This window comes from Cynocephalus volans, chromosome 3 (genome assembly GCF_027409185.1).
Source record: "Cynocephalus volans isolate mCynVol1 chromosome 3, mCynVol1.pri, whole genome shotgun sequence".
Taxonomy (NCBI): domain Eukaryota; kingdom Metazoa; phylum Chordata; class Mammalia; order Dermoptera; family Cynocephalidae; genus Cynocephalus; species Cynocephalus volans.
In genome coordinates, this window is record NC_084462.1 from 154992350 (window position 1) to 155012873 (window position 20524).

The 20524-nt window shown below is 40.0% G+C and overlaps 2 protein-coding genes across 4 annotated transcripts in view; one reads left to right on the forward strand and one right to left on the reverse strand.

Moving 5' to 3' along the window:
* The first annotated feature begins 197 nt into the window (after window positions 1–197).
* COQ6 (coenzyme Q6, monooxygenase) lies at window positions 198–11966 on the forward strand. Of its 2 annotated transcripts, XM_063091388.1 has the most exons (12): window positions 198–387; window positions 4344–4478; window positions 4979–5037; window positions 5337–5460; window positions 7467–7597; window positions 8311–8418; window positions 8499–8561; window positions 8759–8866; window positions 10600–10802; window positions 10882–10997; window positions 11173–11339; window positions 11829–11966. In XM_063091388.1, exons 1-12 carry the CDS (start codon window positions 222–224, stop codon window positions 11856–11858), a joined length of 1410 nt encoding a protein of 469 aa, XP_062947458.1. In that variant the 5' UTR covers window positions 198–221; the 3' UTR covers window positions 11859–11966. The 2 variants fall into 2 exon arrangements, with proteins under 2 accessions (XP_062947458.1, XP_062947459.1); XM_063091389.1 differs by lacking the exon at window positions 11173–11339.
* A 139-nt stretch (window positions 11967–12105) lies between these two features.
* Window positions 12106–20524, reverse strand: part of ENTPD5 (ectonucleoside triphosphate diphosphohydrolase 5 (inactive)) — a 37534-nt gene continuing 29115 nt past the window's right edge. For both annotated transcript variants that reach the window (XM_063091391.1, XM_063091390.1), the window contains exons 12-14: window positions 19873–19929; window positions 19052–19167; window positions 12106–16164 (exon numbers count right to left, since the gene is read on the reverse strand). In XM_063091391.1, coding sequence (XP_062947461.1) covers window positions 16078–16164; window positions 19052–19167; window positions 19873–19929 — 260 coding nt within the window. In that variant the 3' untranslated portion in view covers window positions 12106–16077. The remainder of the gene's footprint in view (window positions 16165–19051; window positions 19168–19872; window positions 19930–20524) is intronic.

Below are 20524 nucleotides of genomic sequence, written 5' to 3' on the forward strand. Positions count from 1 at the left end.
CTCCCCTTTCTGGCTTTGTCCTCTGATTGGCTTCCAGGGCTGCCTCCAATCCATCCCGCCCAAAGACACAAGGGCGTTTTCTGATTGGTCTATTATCTTGGCGCGTTTTACTTCCGGTTCTGCGGACGCGGCTGAAGCAGCACGGGATTGGAGGGCTCTGCTCCGGAAGCACTACCCAAGGCGGGCCTCGTGGGGCTCCTGCCGCCGGGCAGGTCAGCACCATGACGGCTCGGTCTGCTGTCAGCCGGTGGAGCACTGCGGCCGCAGCTGCCCGCAGAAGCCCGCTGGTCTCCTGCCAGAGGTGGTCCAGCGCCTCGGCACACACCGTGTACGATGTGGTGGTGTCGGGCGGAGGCCTGGTGGGCGCTGCCATGGCCTGTGCCTTGGGTAAGCGCATCTCCAGGCCGGGAGTGGCGGGGAGCTGGGCTGTGGAGGAGCGACGAGGGCCGTGGGAGCACCGGCACTGCGCAAAGACTGAGTGTCCCGGATCTCGTGGTCCATCTCCTGCCCTTCTAGAGGATCCCCACAGCCCCCGGGAACGTGTTTGGTCCATCAGGGTCAAAAGTGGGCGGGGCCTTATGAGTCGATCCACGGCGTGGGGAACAGACCTGGCCAGCGTTATTTAGTTGTGGCACAGTTGGAGGGCGTCAGGCTTTGTCGCGCTGGGGTAGGCGTTTTTTAAAAACAGCTTTATTGAGATATAATTTACATTCCATTAAGTCTACCTATTTAAAGCGTACAATTTAATAGTTGTACATTCACAGAGTCGTGCAACCATCACCACAGTAAATTTTAGAACCTCACCCTAAAAAGAAACGCAGAACCCATTCGCAGTCGCTGTTTCTCCCCGTCTCTTCATCTCTTGGTAGCCACACGCCCACTTTCTGTCTTTATAGATTTGTCTTATCTGAGCAGTTCTATATAAATGGAATCTAATGTTTTCGAGGTTCATCTATGTTGTAGCATATCAGTACTTCATTCCTTTTGACGGCTGAATAATATTCCATTGTGTGTGTATACCACATTTTGTTTATGCATTTGTCAGTTGATGGACATTTGGGTTATCCCCACTTTTGGCCTACTACAAATGATGCTGCTATGAACATTTTGTATACATGCTTTTGTATGGACATGTTTTGGTTATCTTGGATCTATTCCTTCCACTGGAATTGCTGGGTCATATGATAACTGTGTTTAACATTTTGAAGAATTGCCAAAGTTTTCCAAAGCGCCTGCACAATTTTACATTCCCACCAACAATATAGGAGAGTTCCAGTTTCTCCAGATCCTGGACAGCACCTGTTTTTGTCTTTTTGTGTATAGCCATCCTAGTGGGTGTGAAATGGGATCTCATGGTTTTGATTTGTATTTCCTGACTAATGATGTTGAATATCCTTTCATATGCTTATTGGCATTTGAATATCTTCTTTGGAGAAATGCCTGTTCAGAGCCTTTGCCCAGTCTTTAATTGGGCTATTTGTCTTTATTATTGAATTGTCAGAGTTCTTTTATATATTTTTGTACAGATTACTTATCAGATATATGCTTTGCAAATATATTCTTACATTTTGAGGTATTTTTACTTTCTTGGTAGTTTTTTTGGGGAGCACAAAAGTTCTAAATTTGATGCAGTCCAGTTTATCAATCTTTTATCACTTTTGCTTTTGATGTCATAGCTAAGAAATCATTGCCTAATCCAAAGTCACCAAGATTTACTCCCGTTTTTTTCTAGGAGTTTTATAGTTTAGCTGTTACAGAAGTCTATGATCTACTTTGAGTTAAATTTTGTGTATTCTGTGAGGTAAAGAATTTGCCTTTACATGTTTAGTTTAAGCTGCTCCATTACCAGGTATGGTAGATATTACTTATTTTAATATTTTATGTGAGGAAAACATGCTTAGCAAGATTAAGGACCAGAGTCTCACAGCTGGCCAGTAGTAGAGTCAGAATTTGAACCCAGGCCACCAAACTCCAGAGCTGTTGCTTTTAACAACTATACAGTGGCTTTCAGAAATTTGATTTGAATTTTCTGGCTTCAGAAATTAAAGGTCACTAGTAGTGTGAAAGTCTTTTTTGACTTCAGAACCATGGAGTGACAGACACATCTTCTCTGGGGTGGCTTCTCTTCTAGGGAATTGGTGGGAAGCAATGCTTTGTTTGAGCTAATGGGCTCAAGTCTCAAAGTAATATAAAATGTAGTAACAATTATTGAGCGCTTGCTTGGGACAGGCATGTTTTTAAATGTTCTACATACATTTTAATTTAATCCTCATTGTAATCCTGAGTGTAGATTGTGAAGATAAGGAAGTGAAAGCTCAGGAAGGTTAAGTAACACACCGAAACACGGGTAATTAGAGATAAAAAGCTCTTTTGAGACAGACAAGACTTTCTCGCAGGTTTAGGTATGATGGTACTTCAAAAAGTTCATGGAAAATAGAATTAAAAGATAAAACAAATCTTTTTGAAGATCCCTTTATAAATCTTTGACCCCTTGTATGTAATCCCTGACAGCCTTTTGGTTGTGCCCATTGGTAAATGGGCTAAAATAGTGTTTCTCAAACTTGAGTGCATTTAGGAATCACCCGGATTTTTGTTTTTGTTTCTCAGGTTTTCAATAACGAAGATAGGCAAAGATATAAAATTTAAAAGTTGCAAAAGGCTATAGGGTATATACTCGTAGTATAAAGTGTATAAAGTAAGACTTCTGTTATTTATTGTTAGCCCCCAGTTCTCTTCAAAGGCAATCGTTGTTATCAGTTTGTATGGGAATATTTTAAAAATGAAGATTCCAGGTGACTCTGATTCATTTTGTTCAGGTTGGGCCCACAAGCCTATATTTTAAACAGATACCTCAGGAGAGGAATGCAGATTTTAAGACTACACTTTGAGAAGGAGAAATCCTGAGAAGAACTTAATTTTCTTTTAGTGACTTTACCTCCTTTTATACAATTCTCTATGGTATGTACTTGAAAAATTTTTCAGTCTTACTAAAACTTTAGTGTTCATATTTTGGTGTTTTGCTCTCTTTGTATTAGCTTTTTATTTTTTAATTTTTTCTATTTTGTTCCTTTTCTCATCTCCCACTGCACAAGGAGGGAAAGCAGTGGTGCTTTCTTTTATAAACTTATACACAGAATTCTGTATTGTAATTGTTTATTTTTCTTACTCTTCCACACAAGAATAAATTCTTAAAATTCGAATGAGTTTAAACAATTACAATACAGAATTCTGCTTATAAGTTTACAAAAGAAAGCTCAGAGCCATGAAAGCCTAGGGAAGTGAGGTTGGAGTGGGTAGGATGGAACAGCTGCCCATAGGTCAAGGCACAGAGGTATGAGGGACAAGAAAGCAGTCCCCCTGTGCCAAGCATGTCCCCGCACCCCATTCTCCACAGCAGAAACAGCTGTGATGCAGCTGCACGGCGAGGGGGCCATGCCTACCTGGTGGGTTCAGTGCCACACACTGCCTGTTCCATGGGGCCAACTCGGATTCTCACATTTTTTACTATGTATATTGTAATACTGTCTCTCTTCTCATCTGGATTCTAAAATATTTTTAAAAGGTGGTAAAGGTTTGTGGGTTTTCTTTCATCATTACTAAGTAAAACCTCTAGTGTTTCTTCTCTCTCTGGTCATAATATCACATTTTATTTTTCCTTCCTGGCAGCAGCAACTCATACCCTCTTTCCTTGTCTTTTCCCTGTAGCTTTGTCTGAAACACTGTGGAGGAGGCTATATCTGTGCTACAAAGTCAGTCTTTCAGTAACAAAGTCCCCAAGTCCCATTTTTACTTCTCTCTACAGATGTTTTAGGATCAGATTGGTTGGCACAATTCATGCATTTTTTGGCCCCTTTTTCTTTCCTAAACTCTAATTCTTTATCCTTGATTTAATCTTAGGACTGCAATGAATTTTGCTTATTTATTCCATTTTTCTGTTAAGCAGGAATTGTAACTTTCAGTGACTTAATACATTGAGGGCTGGAAATATCTGGTGTCTAAATACTATAGTCTTTCTTTTTTTACTTTTTTCCTCCCTTCTAGGGCATTCTATTTGCTAGTTATGGCTTTTGCCACTATTTGCTTTTTTGCACATTAAATGTAGAAAACTTTGTCTGGAGAAGCCAGTTGTGGGTAGGGTGGTTCTCATGGCTGAAATGGTGGTATATGCTATTTCTTAGGACTCTGCATGGGTAGTGTTTATTTTATGTGCCCTGTAAGAAATTTGTATTGTAAGGGCTAAGGAATTAGTTAATCTGTTGTTTCTCTTGAAGATGGGAAAGGGAATAAATTCTTGGTTTTCCTAAAATGAAATAAAATGTTGCCCTTTTTATTTCTTTTTTTAGGATATGATATTCACTTTCGTGACAAGAAAATCCTATTGCTAGAAGCAGGTCCAAAGAAATTATTGGAGAAATTGTCAGAAACTTACAGCAACAGAGTGAGCTCCATTTCCCCTGGCTCTGCAACCCTTCTCAGTAGTGAGTAGAAGATCCTCTCTCATAGATCCAATCTCCTTTCCCTCTTGGCTTTGCATTGTGTCTCATAGGGCAGAGTCACCAGAGCCTTTGATGCAGAGGGAGCTCACTGAAGTGGGTGGGGAGTAGGGGGTGGGTTTGTTTGTCCAGTGCATACTTGAAGATGAGGACCCCTGAAATTGTTAATGTGTAAACTCCTTGTTTGGGAAGACATCCTCGAGACATGTGGGCCCATCATGTAGACTTCATTTGTGATGTAGGTCATTATGAACTGATGGAACTGAAACTATATGAGTTAATTATAAACATTCATTTCTAGTAGCAGCACCTTTATTCCCAGAGCCAGCCCTCTAGTGAGCTAGGGAGCCTGCATGTTAAATGCTTTTGGGGTTACAGATGAATGTGTGCACATGGAACTAGTTAGCAAATTGTCTTTAGGTCTTTGGAGCCTAGGAGCTCAGGTCCCTGTGAGGTCAATGATCTACAGATGCTTTCTCTTGTAGGTTTTGGTGCCTGGGATCACATCTGCAACATGAGATACAGAGCCTTTCGGCGGATGCAGGTGCCTCCTTTATCCTTTTCACTTTTGGCTACATATCTTGGTCTGTCTTGTGTTAAGATTTTAGAGTCCACATTCTGTAGGTTTTTTGTGAATGTGGGAGGACTCAAAGTGCACATTTAGTCTAAGGAAGTTAGGAGAAGCATTCACCAAGAGAATTTTCTTTCCACTTTATATCTCCTGCCAGAGAGGCTGACAAACTGATTTTCTAGTCTGTCACTTGGGAAAGCAAGACTCAGTTTCTGATGGAGAAATGTTTCCCTTTCCTTGATTTTAACACAAACTTTCCTTTTCTACTTCAGGTATGGGACGCCTGCTCAGAGGCCTTGATAATGTTTGATAAGGATAATTTGGATGACATGGGCTATATAGTGGAGAATGATGTCATCCTGCATGCTGTCACTAAGCAGCTGGAGGCTGTATCTGGTGAGGCACCCATCCCTTCCATCGCCATTCACTCGCTGGGAAGTGAACTGCCTTAGGATCCCTTTTATAGATACTGAATGTCCACCATATAGAATTCCTCTCATGGTTATCTAAGGGTTGTCCTTTTTTAAAAATAGCTTTATTCAGATACAATTTACATATCATAAAACTCACTCATTTTAAGTGTACAATTTAATGATTTTAGTTATAGAGTGGTGCAATCATAACCACAATATCATTTTAGTACATTCCCATCACTTCACTCAAAAGGAAACCTCGTGCCCATTTACGGTCATTCTCCGTTCACACCCCTATCCCTGGCAACCACTAATCTGCTTTCTGTCCTCCTAGATTTGCCTGTTCTGAACAATTCATATAATTGGAATCATATAATATGTATTCATTTGTGTCTGATTTCTCTCTCTCTCTGGGCATAATATTTCTGAGATGCATACATGTTGTAGCATATATCAGTACTTCATTCCATTTTAATTGCTGAATAGTGTTCCATTGTGTGGATATAACGAATTTTGTTTATCCATTCATCAGTTGATGGACATTTGGGTTGTTTGCACTTTTTGGTGATTGTGAATAATGCTGTGAATATTCATGTACAAATTTCGGTATAGACATATGTTTTCATTTTTCCTGGAATTGCTTAGGATTGGAATTTCTGGGTCATAAAATAATTATATGTTTAAAATTTTCAAAAGCTGCCAAACTGTTTTCCAAAGAGGCTGCATCATTTTACTTTCCCACCAATATATAAGGGTTCCAATTTCTGTACATCTTGCCAACAATTATTTTCCTTTTAAAAAAAATTATAGCCATCCTGGTGAGTGTAAAGTGGTATCTTATTATAGTTTTTATTGCACTTCCTTAATGACTAATAATGTTGAGTGTCTTCATGTGCTTATTGGCCATTTGTATATCTTCTTTGGAGAAATGTCTGTTCCAAATCTTTTACCCATTTATAAATAGGATATTTGTGTTTTTATTTTTGACTTATAGGCGTTCCTTTATATATTCTAGTTATACATTTCTTATCAGATATATGAATTGCAAATATGTACTTCAAAAAGTTGATGAAAAAATAGAATTAAAAGATAATATCAATCTTTCCATGAACTTTCTGAAGTCCCTCCTATCTCAAGGTTCTACAGAGAGACAAACTGGAAGTAACTTAAGTGCTTTTTGATATGGAATAGTAATTTATCCATGTAGTGAAACACTGTGCAGCTTTTAAAGATAATTTGGGTTTAATATTTAGTCACTAAGAAAAATATTCCATAATATATTGGTGAAGAAAAATATGTGTCATATGATCCCACTTGTGTATGTGCATATACATGAATAGGAAATTGTCTGGAAAACTATACGTCAGAGCTCTAACTGTAGTTGTCTCTGAGTGGTATGATTTAAGGGTGATTGTTTTTTTCCTCTTTAACCTTTCTTTGTTGTCCAGACTTTTAACAGTAGAACCATTATTATTATTATTTAAACTGTTTTATTGGGGTATGATTTACATACAAAGAGCTGTAGATATTTAATGTATACAACTTGATGTGTTTGGAGAGAGCATATTATTTTTATGATCAAAAAAATAAGATGATTTCTAGTGGGAAGAAAAATCTTATGCCATGTAGCACTTGTTCAGCCCGTGGTGGTCCTATCCTGTTGACTCTGAAAGCACACCTGGGCTCAATTAGGAGTGAAACCTGAGGAGCAGGAACATGAGGATGGGAAGAAGGAGCGGCGCAGGCTGAGAATTCAATGAGAGCTTATATGCCTTCTTTTTTTTTTACACCGAGTTATCCCTGTGGCATCTGTCATTTATCAGCTCTAGACTATAGCATTGATTACTTATATGTTTAGATTTTACTGTTCTTGTTTGGCAGTAAATAACAAGACATTGCTGTCCTGGGAGCTTGCTTTAGGTTTAGTTATGGCTTTTTCCTCAGCCTGTGTGCCACCCTTTCTAATGTTTTGTATTTTTCCTCTTCCAGACCGAGTGACAGTTCTCTACAGGAGCAAAGCCATTGGCTATACCTGGCCTTGTCCATTTCCCATAGCAGACTCCAGCCCTTGGGTTCATATTACCCTAGGTGATGGCAGCACCCTCCAGACCAAACTGTTGGTAGTTGAAGATTCTTCTTTTGCCAGGGGTCTTGCAAATCTACATCTTATCCTAGACTATAGGGCCTCTAGTTTTAGATTTAAGCTATAGTTTAAATTAATTTTAGGCAAGGCTTCTGGTTCTAAGGACTAGTACCCATTCAAGCCAGCTCAAGTTAAGATGGTCTTGTAAATCCTGTACAGGAAGCAATCTTATGGACCATCTGAGGGCATGAAGTAAAGGATAGCTGGGTCTCATAGGGACAGGACCCAGTGTCAGAAGAAAGAGGCTAATCTTTCCCTCTTACTCCTGAGGTCTATCATCTCCTTGCATCTCCCATTTTTCGCTTTCTTTCTGCTCAACAGCTTTCCCTTTTACTGGCAGCTTTTCCTAACATTGTATCAGGACTGTTCAGCTCCAGTGCCTGCCCCATACTGAAACTTTACTTACTTCCCTCTAGCTCAAATATTAAGAAAATCTGGCTGAGTATATGGCTGGCACCTCTTGGGTCAGAGTTCCACCTTTGGCTATGTTGGCTGGAACTGAGGTCACAGATTGTAGTGCTACTTCTCTAGGGGCTGTGAGTAAGGCAGGCCTCATAGAAAGTTTCCTGCCACAGTTGGGCTTTCCAACATTTGAAGCTAGAGAAAACTTTAGGGAGTAGACACAAACTTCTGGAGCAGTTTGATTTATGAAGAGGTTGTAAGACTTAGCAGGCTCTTGTCTTCATGCAGATTGGTGCAGATGGTCACAACTCAGGAGTACGGCAGGCTGCTGGAATCCGGAATGTTAGCTGGAACTATGACCAGTCTGCTGTTGTGGCTACTCTGCATTTATCAGAGGTAAGATCCTGAGATGCCATCTGGGGACCTGACTAATAGATACTGTACTTCTCACAGAACTTTTCTTCTCTCTATTGCAGGCCACAGAAAACAATGTAGCTTGGCAGAGGTTTCTCCCCTCTGGGCCTATTGCTCTGCTCCCGGTAAGAGGCCCTTCTGACTAGTCTGCTCAAATGTATCCAGCCTTCCTCTTTTAGGACCTCACTTTCTCTTAGCCTTTTTCTAGTTTCAAGGGAATATGCCCAGGCTAATTTTATTTCCCCTTCTTCCTTTATGCCTGAGAGCTCCTGAGTCCAGAAGAGTTTTAGCCTGAGTTACTGATGTTCTTCTTTTGACACAGCTCTCGGACACCTTGAGTTCCTTGGTTTGGTCCACATCCCATGAGCATGCAGCAGAGCTGGTCAGCATGAATGAAGAAGAGTTTGTGGATGCCATTAACTCTGCCTTTGTGAGTAGCAAATTGTTCAGCTGATGATGTGTTGTAGGGGCAGATACAGGAAGGTGGTTTTGAATAAGGAAAAAGGACTAACCAATTGGCAGCCCCAATGTAACTTCATCTGGATTATGTGGAGGAGGGCATACTGGGAAATGCAAAGCAACAGAAATAACAACATGTATGCTGTTTTGAGGGTTGTGGGCTGCTGTTATAATGACTTGAAAGAGCTACCTGGGTGTTGGTTAGCATTGGCCTTTTTTGAAGTTGTTATACTTTGATAATTTTAAATAGCTCTGCTAGGTCCCAAGTACCTGAACCTTTGAAACCTGATTCATTGGAAGTGTTCCCAGGGAGGGGCTAAACACAGAATTTGAGAGTAAGCTTTGTAGACATACATGGGTTCAATACTGGTTTTACCTGTTAATCTCCTGAAAAATGGAAATAGTATCACCAATCTCTCAGGATTGAATACATATTTTCAGAATGAGAGAATTTACGTAAAATGCTGAGAACATATCTAGTACGTTGTACATGCTCAACAAACGGTAACTTATTCTAGAGTAGACACAGCCTTTAGATAATATAGGCACCAGTATTTTTGGAGCTTAAATGCCATATTTATTTAAATTCACTGATAGTACTAATTGATAACATTTATTGAGTGCTCATTCTGTGCCAGGTACAGGTTAGAGTTTTACATGTATTTATTTAATTCAGTAAACTTTCGAAGTAGGTATTATTATTCTTATTTAGAGAGATTAGGAATATGCCTGAAGTCTTAGTGAAGCCCACTGAGGTCTTAGTGCTAGTGGTAAAGCTGGATTCTGAAATCATCTGGCCTTTAGAGCCTATGCAACTACCAATCACTATTCCCTCACTCTGAAGAATTTACTCTGCTGTGTAGTAGCAACAAGAATAAAAAGGAACTGGGGAATGATTTTTGCTTGGTCATCCTCCAGATGTTGGTTATCTGAATAAAGCTTCAAAACCTCATCCCCCCGCCCCCCCCCCCCCAAAAAGAATAAAAGGAACTGAATACAGTGAAGTGGATTCCAAGGTAAATGGTGAATGCTACTCCTCTCTGGGTCATTTAGTATATTCCTGGCACAGGCCTAGCACCTTTGCAGTATATTTATCCAACAATAATTATGAGTGCCTTCTATGTAGTAGGCTCTGGAGATAGAGACAAATGAGACAGCCCCTGCTTTCAGGAAGCTCATAGTCAAGTAAGGGAGAAAGATACGTAAATGATAATCTCAGTACAGAGGTAGAAGTATGTATAGGATGCTGTGGGAGCATACAGGAGGAAAACACACTCAGGCAGAGCAGGGTTTAGGGGGAGGTTACAAAAAGAGCTGACATCTTCTGGATGCTCTGAGGTGAAGTACAGGTAGGAGGACATTCTAAGCAGACTGGAGTCCAGGAGGCAAGAGGATATTGTATAATGAGCTACACTGTGACTGGGGCATGGTTATCAAGAGTGGGGACAACTGAAGGATGAAGCTCAGAGGTTGGCAGGGGCCAGTTCATGAGCAGTTTGGTTTGATCCTAAAACCTGTGGGGAGTGATGGCAAGTTGAGTTCTGCATTTGAGGGGCTTGTCACTTGTAGTCAAGATCAATTTAGGCATGTTAGGTAGCAATACCCTTAGCTTTGGTTAAAAAAGGGTTTCATGTTTCATTTTTAATTCCCTGCTAGTCACTGATCACATTTCACTTTGTTTGTTTTGTGGCTGATGCTGCTCAGTGGAGTGATGCTAACCATACAGACTTCATTGATTCAGCTGGCACCATGTTGCAATATGCTGTTGCCCTTGTGAAGCCCACTAAGGTCTCAGCTCGCCAGCTGCCCCCAAGTGTGGCCAAGGTGGATGCCAAAAGTCGAGTCCTGTTTCCTCTTGGGTTGGGACATGCTGCTGAGTACGTCCGGCCTCGGGTGGCCCTCATTGGGTAAGACAGTAACAGCACAGGGCCGCACCTTTCTCACTGTGCTGCTAGAGGCTACACCTGAACTCTGCTTTATTCTCAGGGATGCAGCCCACAGAGTCCATCCACTTGCAGGACAAGGTGTCAACATGGGTTTTGGAGATATCTCCAGCTTGGTCCATCACCTCAGTACTGCAGCATTCAATGGGAAAGACTTAGGTAAGGATTCAGGTGCCTTAGAGAAGTATCCAGAGGTCACAGTCAGGGAAGAACAAGGCCCCAAAATGGCCCTCAGTAGCAAGATGAAGTGGACATAAAATGTATCTGGTTTGTTAGGAGAGGGAAGAAAACTTTATTATTGGATTAGGGATTTAACCTTTCCTCTGTCTTCCAGGCTCCATGAGCCACCTCACAGGTTATGAAACAGACAGACAGCGTCACAACACTGCTCTTCTGGCTGCCACAGACTTACTGAAAAGGCTGTATTCCACTAGTGCCACTCCACTTGTGCTGCTCAGGACATGGGGCTTGCAGGCCACAAATGCAGTCTCTCCACTCAAAGTAAGAGGTCACTCATGTCTCTCCAAGATTCTTGGCCCCCAAGGAATGACTTTGGAAACGACTCTTAATTTCTTTGAATTAATTTTCTTGGCTGTAAAATTATCATCTTTATCTGTCTGCCTTCTCCAGTGTTTATGAGCAAAAAAGTTCTTGCTGGGCTTGTTTGTGTTAAGGCCCACATCTGAGCAATAACTTTGTATATAGGAAGGACTTAAAATAGTGAATAGGGACTTGTAAAGATAAAGATGTTTAAACTACTTTTGCTGGTTGGCCAGCTGCTTCCCCGAGAAGCTTACATTTAAAGCACTTTTTTCTTTTCTTTTTTTTTTTTAAGCTGAAATAAAGCAGGGACTCATGGGAGGAGTATCTATATGGGACTTATGCTACGTTTTTGCTTTAAACACTTTAGATATTTTAAAGTATCTTGTTCACCTGCCCTTATACCTTACAATGTCAGAATATCACTTACTTTGTTTCATTTTTCTCCAGGAACAGATTATAGCCTTTGCAAGCAAATGAGTGCTCCTCTTCTGAAGATTATGTTGATGAAAAAAGAACATCCTGCCCCAAGACCATCTCATATTTTCAATATTTAATTTAATTTAATAAATTTACTTTACATTAGAATTCTTGTCTCTTTTTCTCCTCTGCTTAATGGGCCTATGGAGCCCAAATAATAAGTGATAAGGCCGTGAGGAGGGTGTATTAGCCAGGTCTAGGAAAAAAGCCCAAAGGAAGACTATTGTGATTTGGTTGAAAAGGAACTTTTTATTACTAAAACAAAAATCGTTAGGTGTTGTCTCACTCATTTTCACTTGTTAACAATCTTTTCTAAAGAGAAGATTTTATACAGTTGGTTGTATGTGTATGTTTTTAATGCTGGTCATAAATTTATACATTTTTATGGTAGATGTAAGAATTAGATACTCAGTTGATACATTTTTATTAAAATTGCTGTTTTAAAATTAACAACATTAGAATGCGAATTAAATATAAATTGCTTTAACCTTTGCTATAAGTGTACTGGATATTCTGATAAGAAAACCGAATCTTATTAATGCTAGTTATTACTTTGTCATCACAGCACCAGATTTCAATGTTATTTATGGCTCCTCTCCGGAACACCATTGTCTGTTCAGAAATAATATTTTCATTGCCCAGGTTTGAAGAGCTCAGGAACCAGGTCAAAAGGGAAATTGATTAGCAGCAGAATTTGTTCATGTTTGGTGGCCAACTGGAGGGAGCATTGTTTTGCTGTGGGTTTTTGAAGAGCTCACTTCACAGTATGAGAGATGCCTCTTGAGATCTGTAGGTCTATTAGATTTGCATACTGTATAGAATATCTTGCCCAAAAGTCTGATTTGTATTATTGTTGTTGTTATTATTATTAGTTTTCGTGGCTGGCTGGTACAGGGATTGAACCCTGGACCTTAGTGTTATCAGCACCATGCTCTAATCAACTGAGCTAACCGGTCAGCCCCCCAAAAGTCTGATTTGAAGATGAAATGAGAAGAAACAGTCTGCTTTTGAACCAAGTTAAGCTATTCTTGGGAATAATTTTTGAAGGCATGAGTATCTGTTACTACAGGGGAGCTTTTCAGGCAAATGTGGGAAATTTATAAGATACTAGAGTGAAAAAGTAACAATTTCATAAGACCTTCCTGGAATCTCAGGAAAAATGTGCTCAGGATAAAAGGTGGCAGCTGTTATGAAAAGCTGTGTGACTACTGGCAGAGACTGTAAGGAAAGGTTATCTTTCAAGGTAGCCCAGGAAAGGAGAACATGGACTCTCCATGAGTATGCAAACAAAATCTGGCAAGATAGGAAGAATTTTAAGGCACATCTTGCAAGGACCTGCATGACCCACAGAGGATGTTCTTCACATAATAAGCATGATAGTAAACATAAAACATCCACCATGTGCCAGGCCACGTGCTAAGTATTTTAAATATAACACCACATACACAGAGAGGAAACTAATTAGCAATATTAGAATCTGTAGGACCCTTTTAAGAAGGTACTTTTAATAAAAGGGTACACTAGGGGGCAGAAAGTACATTATAGACAAATCATTTTTTTCTAAGAAAAATTCTCATTCCAAGTTGCTTAAAATGGAACAAATTGGTTAATTCTCCAGATGTTCTCATCAAGATTAACAAAATATACGTAGATAAATTTCTGAAGTTAGAATGCATCTACCCCAAAGTTTTGAAGGTATTTGGGATGATCAAAGGAATCTTCTGAACAGTATGTGTACTTTACAAATATGGCCCTCACTTATAAGAAGCTTCAGAAATAGCCTGTGGTGATGAAGACCAGGGAATCTTACCTTTATGGAACTGTCAAGCTGGAGGAATCTTTAGTGAACTCAGCTTACCTCTTGGGGAAACAACTTGGTTTCTACTGGAGGAAAGGGTCTTGCCCTAATCATATGGAACAACATTTAGTGTTATATGATCTAGCACCCCACTTTTTTGACAAAGATGGTAAGGGATATAGGAGTCACATCACATATTAAAGAAGAGACCATAAAGAACTTGGAAGGAGCTTTCTTCAAAAGATTGAAAGGCTTTGGAAGAAGCAATTAGAACAGAACTAAGACTACAGAGAAGACAGGCAGATTTCAGTTCAATGTAAGGAGGAATTTTTTTAACATTACTGCAGTCCCAAGTGAAATGAGCCTTCTGAAAACGCCTAAACAGAAGCTGAATGATAACCTGTTAGGAATGTTGAGGGAATTCTGCATTGGGTAGAAGACTGGATTATATTTTGGGGCTGTTTCCAGCTCTAAAGATTCTGTTATTTCTTTATGTATTAGCATTTTTTGAGAAAGGCAATAGGCATAAAGGTGACCTTGGTAATAAATGTCAGTGTGAAAAGTCTGAAGAAATTCCATATTGAATTAAAAAAACAACTAAAATTTGGGGGATAAGAATATAGAAATTTGCTTACTTCCTTGCACATAGGAGATGTGAGATATTTATTGACTCATTGGAGTAACTTAAAAAATAAGGTTCCCCAGGGACTGATGTGAGGGCCAGGCATATTTAACATCCTTTGTGAAAAAGCAGAAGGAAAGGGAGTCTACTGTGAAAACTACAAGTTTGGGAAGACACAAACACTCCTGCAAAGAATCTGGAGGTAGAGAGGCAAGGCAAAGGAGCCAAATGACAGGAAGATCTTTCCAGTCCAAGATCACTAGAGTGGGTAGACAGGAAGCAGATGATGGTCATGTGGGAAAGTATAAGATAATGAATTGGTGGGGGAGGGTGAATAATTCACAAAATCAAGAGCTCTGAGCAGACTCAAAAAGAGAATCTGAGAGTCATTAAAAATGGTTCTCTGGAATGCTGGTCCACTGTACCGATGATGTGGACCAAAACAGGCAACCAAATCAAATGCTGGGTATTGTCAGGAAGAGTATTAGAAACCCTGCAACCGGACAATAATTCAGAGGATGTTAGCTAAAATGATCAGGAGGGTTGGCCAGTTAGCTCAGTTGGTTAGAGTGCAGTGTTGATAACATCAATGTCTGGGGTTCCTGTACTGGCCAGCCAAAAAATAAATAAATAAAATTATCAGGGGCCAGGGCATAGAGGTACTTCTATAAAAGGAGGGAATAAAAGGGCAAACTGAAAGAGGCTATGACCAAAATCTATAGATTCTTGAGAAGCACAGACACTGACTTCTCATTATAGATCAAAAGCTGGGGTATAGTAGTATTCCTTAGAAACACAAAGAAAACAAATTCAGAATCATGAACACTATAAACACATTAACCTGGGAGGTGGTACTGGCACTGAATACACACATACCTATGAGGCTGGGTATGTTCATTAATCCCAGAGTTGACTGATAAAAAGTTGATTTAAGATAGCAGGCCGTATGGGGCAGACACATCCTCCCAAAACATGTCCCTAGAGAATGGATGGCCTCCTTTCCTTTTTTTTTTTTAAAAGATGACCTGTAAGGGGATCTTAACCCTTGACTTGGTGTTGTCAGCACCACGCTCTCCCAAGTGAGCCACGGGCCGGCCCATGGCCTCCTTTCTAAGGCTGTGATCTATGTACAGTTAGGAGTTATTCTCCATCCTGTTAAGATTTATGATAGCTCTCAGCTGACTGATTGGAGCCGGCACAGACCAGGATCACACAAATTGTGATATGTTACCATTTTTTAAAAAAATCACACATGGAAAGCAAAACCAGGTATTTTTTTCTTTTTCAGGGGAGATGAATGCAGATATGGGTGGGGCAGGGCAGTGTATAGGGAGGAGAAAAAACTGGTACTGATAGGTCATGGGCTTGCACTAATTTAGCATGTAAGAAAATTAAAATGATAAAAAGAACGAGGCACTCGAAGGGTTAAAACGAGATTTTTCTTTGGTTCCCAGTGACCTGTCCCTGGGCTCTCACTCTAAGGTTGAGCTCCAAAGCTATTATTTTTGGCTCACATGGCTCTCTGTGACACACAAAGAATCTCAAAGATTTAGACTCTGGTGCCAGCTGTGCACTCTGAGTGGTTAGGTAACAGTTCACATTAGATGTGTAAATTAAACCCAAATCTCTAGGCTCAAGGGCAAGATCTGTCTACAAAAGCCCCTTCCTCCTGAGAAAACCAGCTGCTGTGCTTCAGTCCAGGCTGACCCCAGACTAACTCAGAAAATGACTGAGTGCTCACTCCTTTTCCCTTTAAAAAGGTTGTTGGCAACCACAAGCCTCAGAGGAAGTGCTTGGTATCAGTGGGAGATGCCCAGAGACTGCAACAGGTGAAAGGTGGCCCCCAAGGCCCAGCCCGTCTCTATGTTGTTTACTTTCTTTGTGAGCTGTTAAGGAAGAGAAAAAAAGTCTTCATATTTTCTTCTAATTTTCAGCTCTCATGAGTATGGCACATAAAATCTGCAGATAATATCTGCAAAGAGCATCCACATGGCCAAATGAAGGCAAAATTAAGAGTAGCCAGTCTTTAGAGGTTTTCCACTGTTCCTCTCTGTAACAATTTCCCTCCAGCCATGGCCTATTGCCCCTGAATATGCCATTCTGATCCCTGAATGCTTCTGGCCCAGGGAGTGGTCCCACTCAAGCCTTCTAGAGAGATCTTCTAGACAGACAAGCTTCTGAACTCTTTCCCTAATGCTGGAACTAAACATAACATTCTCTGCTTTATTTTCAGAATCACCAATTTCTGATAACTTATGTTGAAATGTTAATGGAAGTGGTAGAAAGGGCATGATCAGGAGTTGGGAAAAGATTTAGGGGTGGGAAAGAACACACCAAGCTTCTCATTCATACTATGTTAGTAACTGCCTCTTCTTTTTTTTTTTTAAAAGATGACGGGTAAGGGGATCTTAACCCTTGACTTGGTGTTGTCAGCACCACGCTCGCCCAGTGAGCTAACCAATCATCCCTATATAGGATCCGAACCCGCAGCCTTGGTGTTATCAGCACCACACTCTCCCGAGGGAGCCACAGGCCGGCCCCAGCAACTGCCTCTTCTTAATAAGCACTAATAATAACCAACCAGAACATTTAAGGCCTTCTAGGCCACGTTGTGCCTCAATTAACTCAGTGACCTTGGGCAAAACTTTAGATCTGATTTCCTCAACTATATAACAAGGAGATTAGTTAAGTGTTTATCAAATTTTCTTCAGAATCCTAGGGGTTCCTTGGAAATGCTTCAAAGGAGAAAGGGAGGCCAAACAGTAAAGGAGTTACAGGCCTCCAATCTCTGCTTCAACCAGAATATAGCACTACTTTTATCAGTTTTATATTACTGACATCCTACACAAGCTTTTGTTGAAAAAAGTTGCCACCACCATTACCACCAAAAAGAAAAAAAAAAAAAAAAAAGGTTGAGAACCAGTATACTGTTCTGTGTTGACTTAAAGAAATCCTATCTAGCCACTGTACCCAAAACTGGCACAAATGGCATTCAAATCATTTTCTTGAGGTTTAGTCTGGGACATCTGAGTCAAATTGGGAGTGACCCACAACAAAATGCTCTTTCTCTGTCCTCAGGTCTGGGCTGGCAGCCTAGGGATACAGATGCCAAAGTGAAGCAATCTCTGGAACAGGGAACTGTCCACCCCTGATTTAAATTCTGCTCCCATTGAAATCATAGAGATTAAAAGAATACCAGTGCTGAAAATAGCAGAAAAATTGTTCTTAAAGAACTCAGTTATTGTTAATGCTTAAGTAGAGGCAGTTTTAACTTAGTGTGTATCGAGAGGCTTAGGATGGTCTCCCTTATCCACAAACCTATCCCCAACTGGTGTGAAGTGCCTCCACTGATAGCAATACCAATACTCATAACTTACTATACACCAGGCATGTGCTTTACATACATTATCTCAATGTTCATAACAACCCTATGAAATAGGTGCTGTAAGGATCCTTGTGTTTTGAATGAGGAACCTAAAAATTAGAAAGGGGAAGTAAAATCACCTAAGGTAACACAGCTAGTAAGTTTGCAGAATGAGAACGTGAAGCAGATCTGATGAACAGAGCCATGCTTTAAATGATGGTATTCTCGACAGATATAACAACACATTAAATCCAAATACCTTAATAGGAATGAGTTTATGAAATCTTTGTAACACAAGAAATGGGGCAATTATAGACTCATCTGGAACTGGGGAAACAGGAAAGGGAAGTGACACAAGAGAAGGTGGGGGAGGGGCTTGGAAGACAAAATATAGTCTACTTACTTGACCCCAAAGTTCACAAGGTTGCCTTGTGCCATAGCTATATTTTCGTTATATTTCCTCTAATAGACTATGCTTTTTGAGGACAAAGATTATATCTTAATCATCCTTCAATTATGGTATAGAAGATAAAAAAATTAATGGGATAGAATTCCTAAGATGTGTTTTAGAACAGATAAATAACTTACTACAATTAAAGTAGAGCCTGCATGTGCTGAAATAGATGGAGAAAGATAGGAGGACAAAGAGGGACCTAAATATATGAGGAACTAAATATATGAGGCACACAAAATATATATGACAAACTATATATATGAGGTTTTAAATAAGTCACTCATTAAAAAATAATAACAATAAAAAAAAATAAGTCACTCATTGGTGACACCCTTTTGGTCCCTCATGTCTTTGGCCAAATAAAACCCACTTAATGGGGTACTGGGTGAGCTAATGCTACTGGCCAGATGTACCTGCCCCTGGACCTCTCTGAAGAGAGCAAGTTTGTGTGATGGCCCCAGGAATCTTCTGACCTTGTGCTCCCTTGGTCAATCTTCAGCTCTAGTACTTATCACTATCCCATCAGTGGCAGAGAGAGAAGCGAGACATACGAACCCAGGATACACATAACCCAGGATGCAGACAGTGTGGCACTTCCAACCTGCTTTTACCCTATACTGTGTGTTTACCTCTCCCATCTCTGTCCCCCTGCTCCTTGCCCTGAGTTCTAAATTGATTTAATAAACTATGTGACTTGGGCATCTTAATTTGGGCTACAAGTCTTTCTGTTCTGTGGCCTCTGGGATAGCTTGCCTATTAATACACTTGGAGGTTATCATTGCATAAAAGTAATTTCCCACATTCATGGTGCCCAGCACAGTGCCTTGTCCATAGCCCAAACAAAAATACCTCATAATTTCACCTATAGCTATTCAGATTACTAAACAAGCTCTTGACTCCTTCCCAGCCCCCACAACAGAGTCCTGTTTTGGGACTCTGTTGCCTTGTCTTTTACCTGTAAAATGGTGCTGTCTGCAAAGCCAAAGCCATCCTTTAACAAGGCCGTGATGTAGCTGAGATCCATGCACAGGAAAGGACTGCCTGAGGTGAAGTGTTCCAAGTTATCACACACTGAAAGTAAGAGTGTGAACAGTGGAGTTCAAGTTTGCAACTAACTGAGAAGTATAGGATTTTCTCTAAATATAGACAGAGATAGAATAAGCCAAGCAGAAGTCTCCATCTGGTGATGCTGGGGCCTCCTGGAGACTAGACTGTGAACTGATCGCCTCTGCAAGACCGCAGCTTCTTAAGAACTTGCACATGTCTGGTGTGATATCTTATCTACTCAAATTTACATGGGTCCTAGTTATTTACTAAATTGCTATGATCTATTCTGGGGACTTAGTTCTAAGTCTCTTACCTATTATTTATGCTGAGGCCCAGAAGACAGAGAAATACCATTTAGCCCTACTATGGGGCCACCGGATAAGATCATTTGTATATTAGATCGATTCTCTCAGGGAAGCCTCTGTGGCTACTTCCCATATATTTTGGTGCTCAGTGTTTCATTAACATTGATAACACTATTTCAATAGAAATAAATGAATAAAAGGAAGAAATGTATAAAGAAGAAAAACTGTTTTCACCACTCCCCCAAAGCCTCTTATATTCCCGTATGTTTGCCCAGAATTCTATGCCACCTAATGCTTTTAACTCCTTGCAAAGATTGGAAGACCCAGAAAGAAACTAGCCCTCTGAGAGACTTTCTGAGCTGACTGAGGCAATTTAGGTCACTTTAGGTCACCGGAGTTGGCAGGGGCTTCCCCTGACACTCACCTTCCCTGGCTTTTCTTTCAAAATCTTCAACTTTTAAAACACCTCCCTTTTCATAATCTGAAATGAAACAGAAAAGTGGCTGATGTCAAAAAGCCTTCAAGGAAACATAAAGAAATTGATTCCAGTGATACTTTTAATAAGGAAAAACTAGAAATAAACAAAATTTCCAGTATTAGAGAATAGAATAAACAAACGACATATTCATACAATATAATCTGTGCAGACTATTTATTTATTTATTTATAATCTATTTTATTTCATATATATTTAACCACAATAAAAAAACAGACCCATAAAAAATTAGTAAATATTAATCATTTCTCTCAGGCCATGACAGATCATGTACATACACTGTCACAACTAAACAAAAACATTACTTTTGTGATAAGAAAAAAGGTTTCCATAAAGGGGCAGGAAGAAACTTTTTTGGGTGATGGATATGTTCATTATCTTGAATGTGGTGATGGTTTCACAGGTGTATACATATGACAAAACTTGGCAAATTGTACACTTTAAATGTATGCATTTACTGTATGTCAATTAAACCTCAATAAAGATGTAAAAAAAAAGACTTAATGTAACTGTATAGTTTTTTAGGTCATCTCCTAGCTCCAAAATATTCTAAGTCACATTTACCCTTGCGTTCAAGTGA

What these genes read in the sequence shown, in the direction of transcription:
- COQ6 (XM_063091388.1), top strand. Translation starts at nt 222, where the DNA reads ATGACGGCTCGGTCTGCTGTCAGCCGGTGGAGCACTGCGGCCGCAGCT. An exon ending in GGCCTATTGCTCTGCTCCCG is followed by an intron (nt 8,562 to 8,758) that starts GTAAGAGGCCCT and finishes CTTTTGACACAG; the next exon opens with CTCTCGGACACCTTGAGTTC. An exon ending in ATGCAGTCTCTCCACTCAAA is followed by an intron (nt 11,340 to 11,828) that starts GTAAGAGGTCAC and finishes ATTTTTCTCCAG; the next exon opens with GAACAGATTATAGCCTTTGC.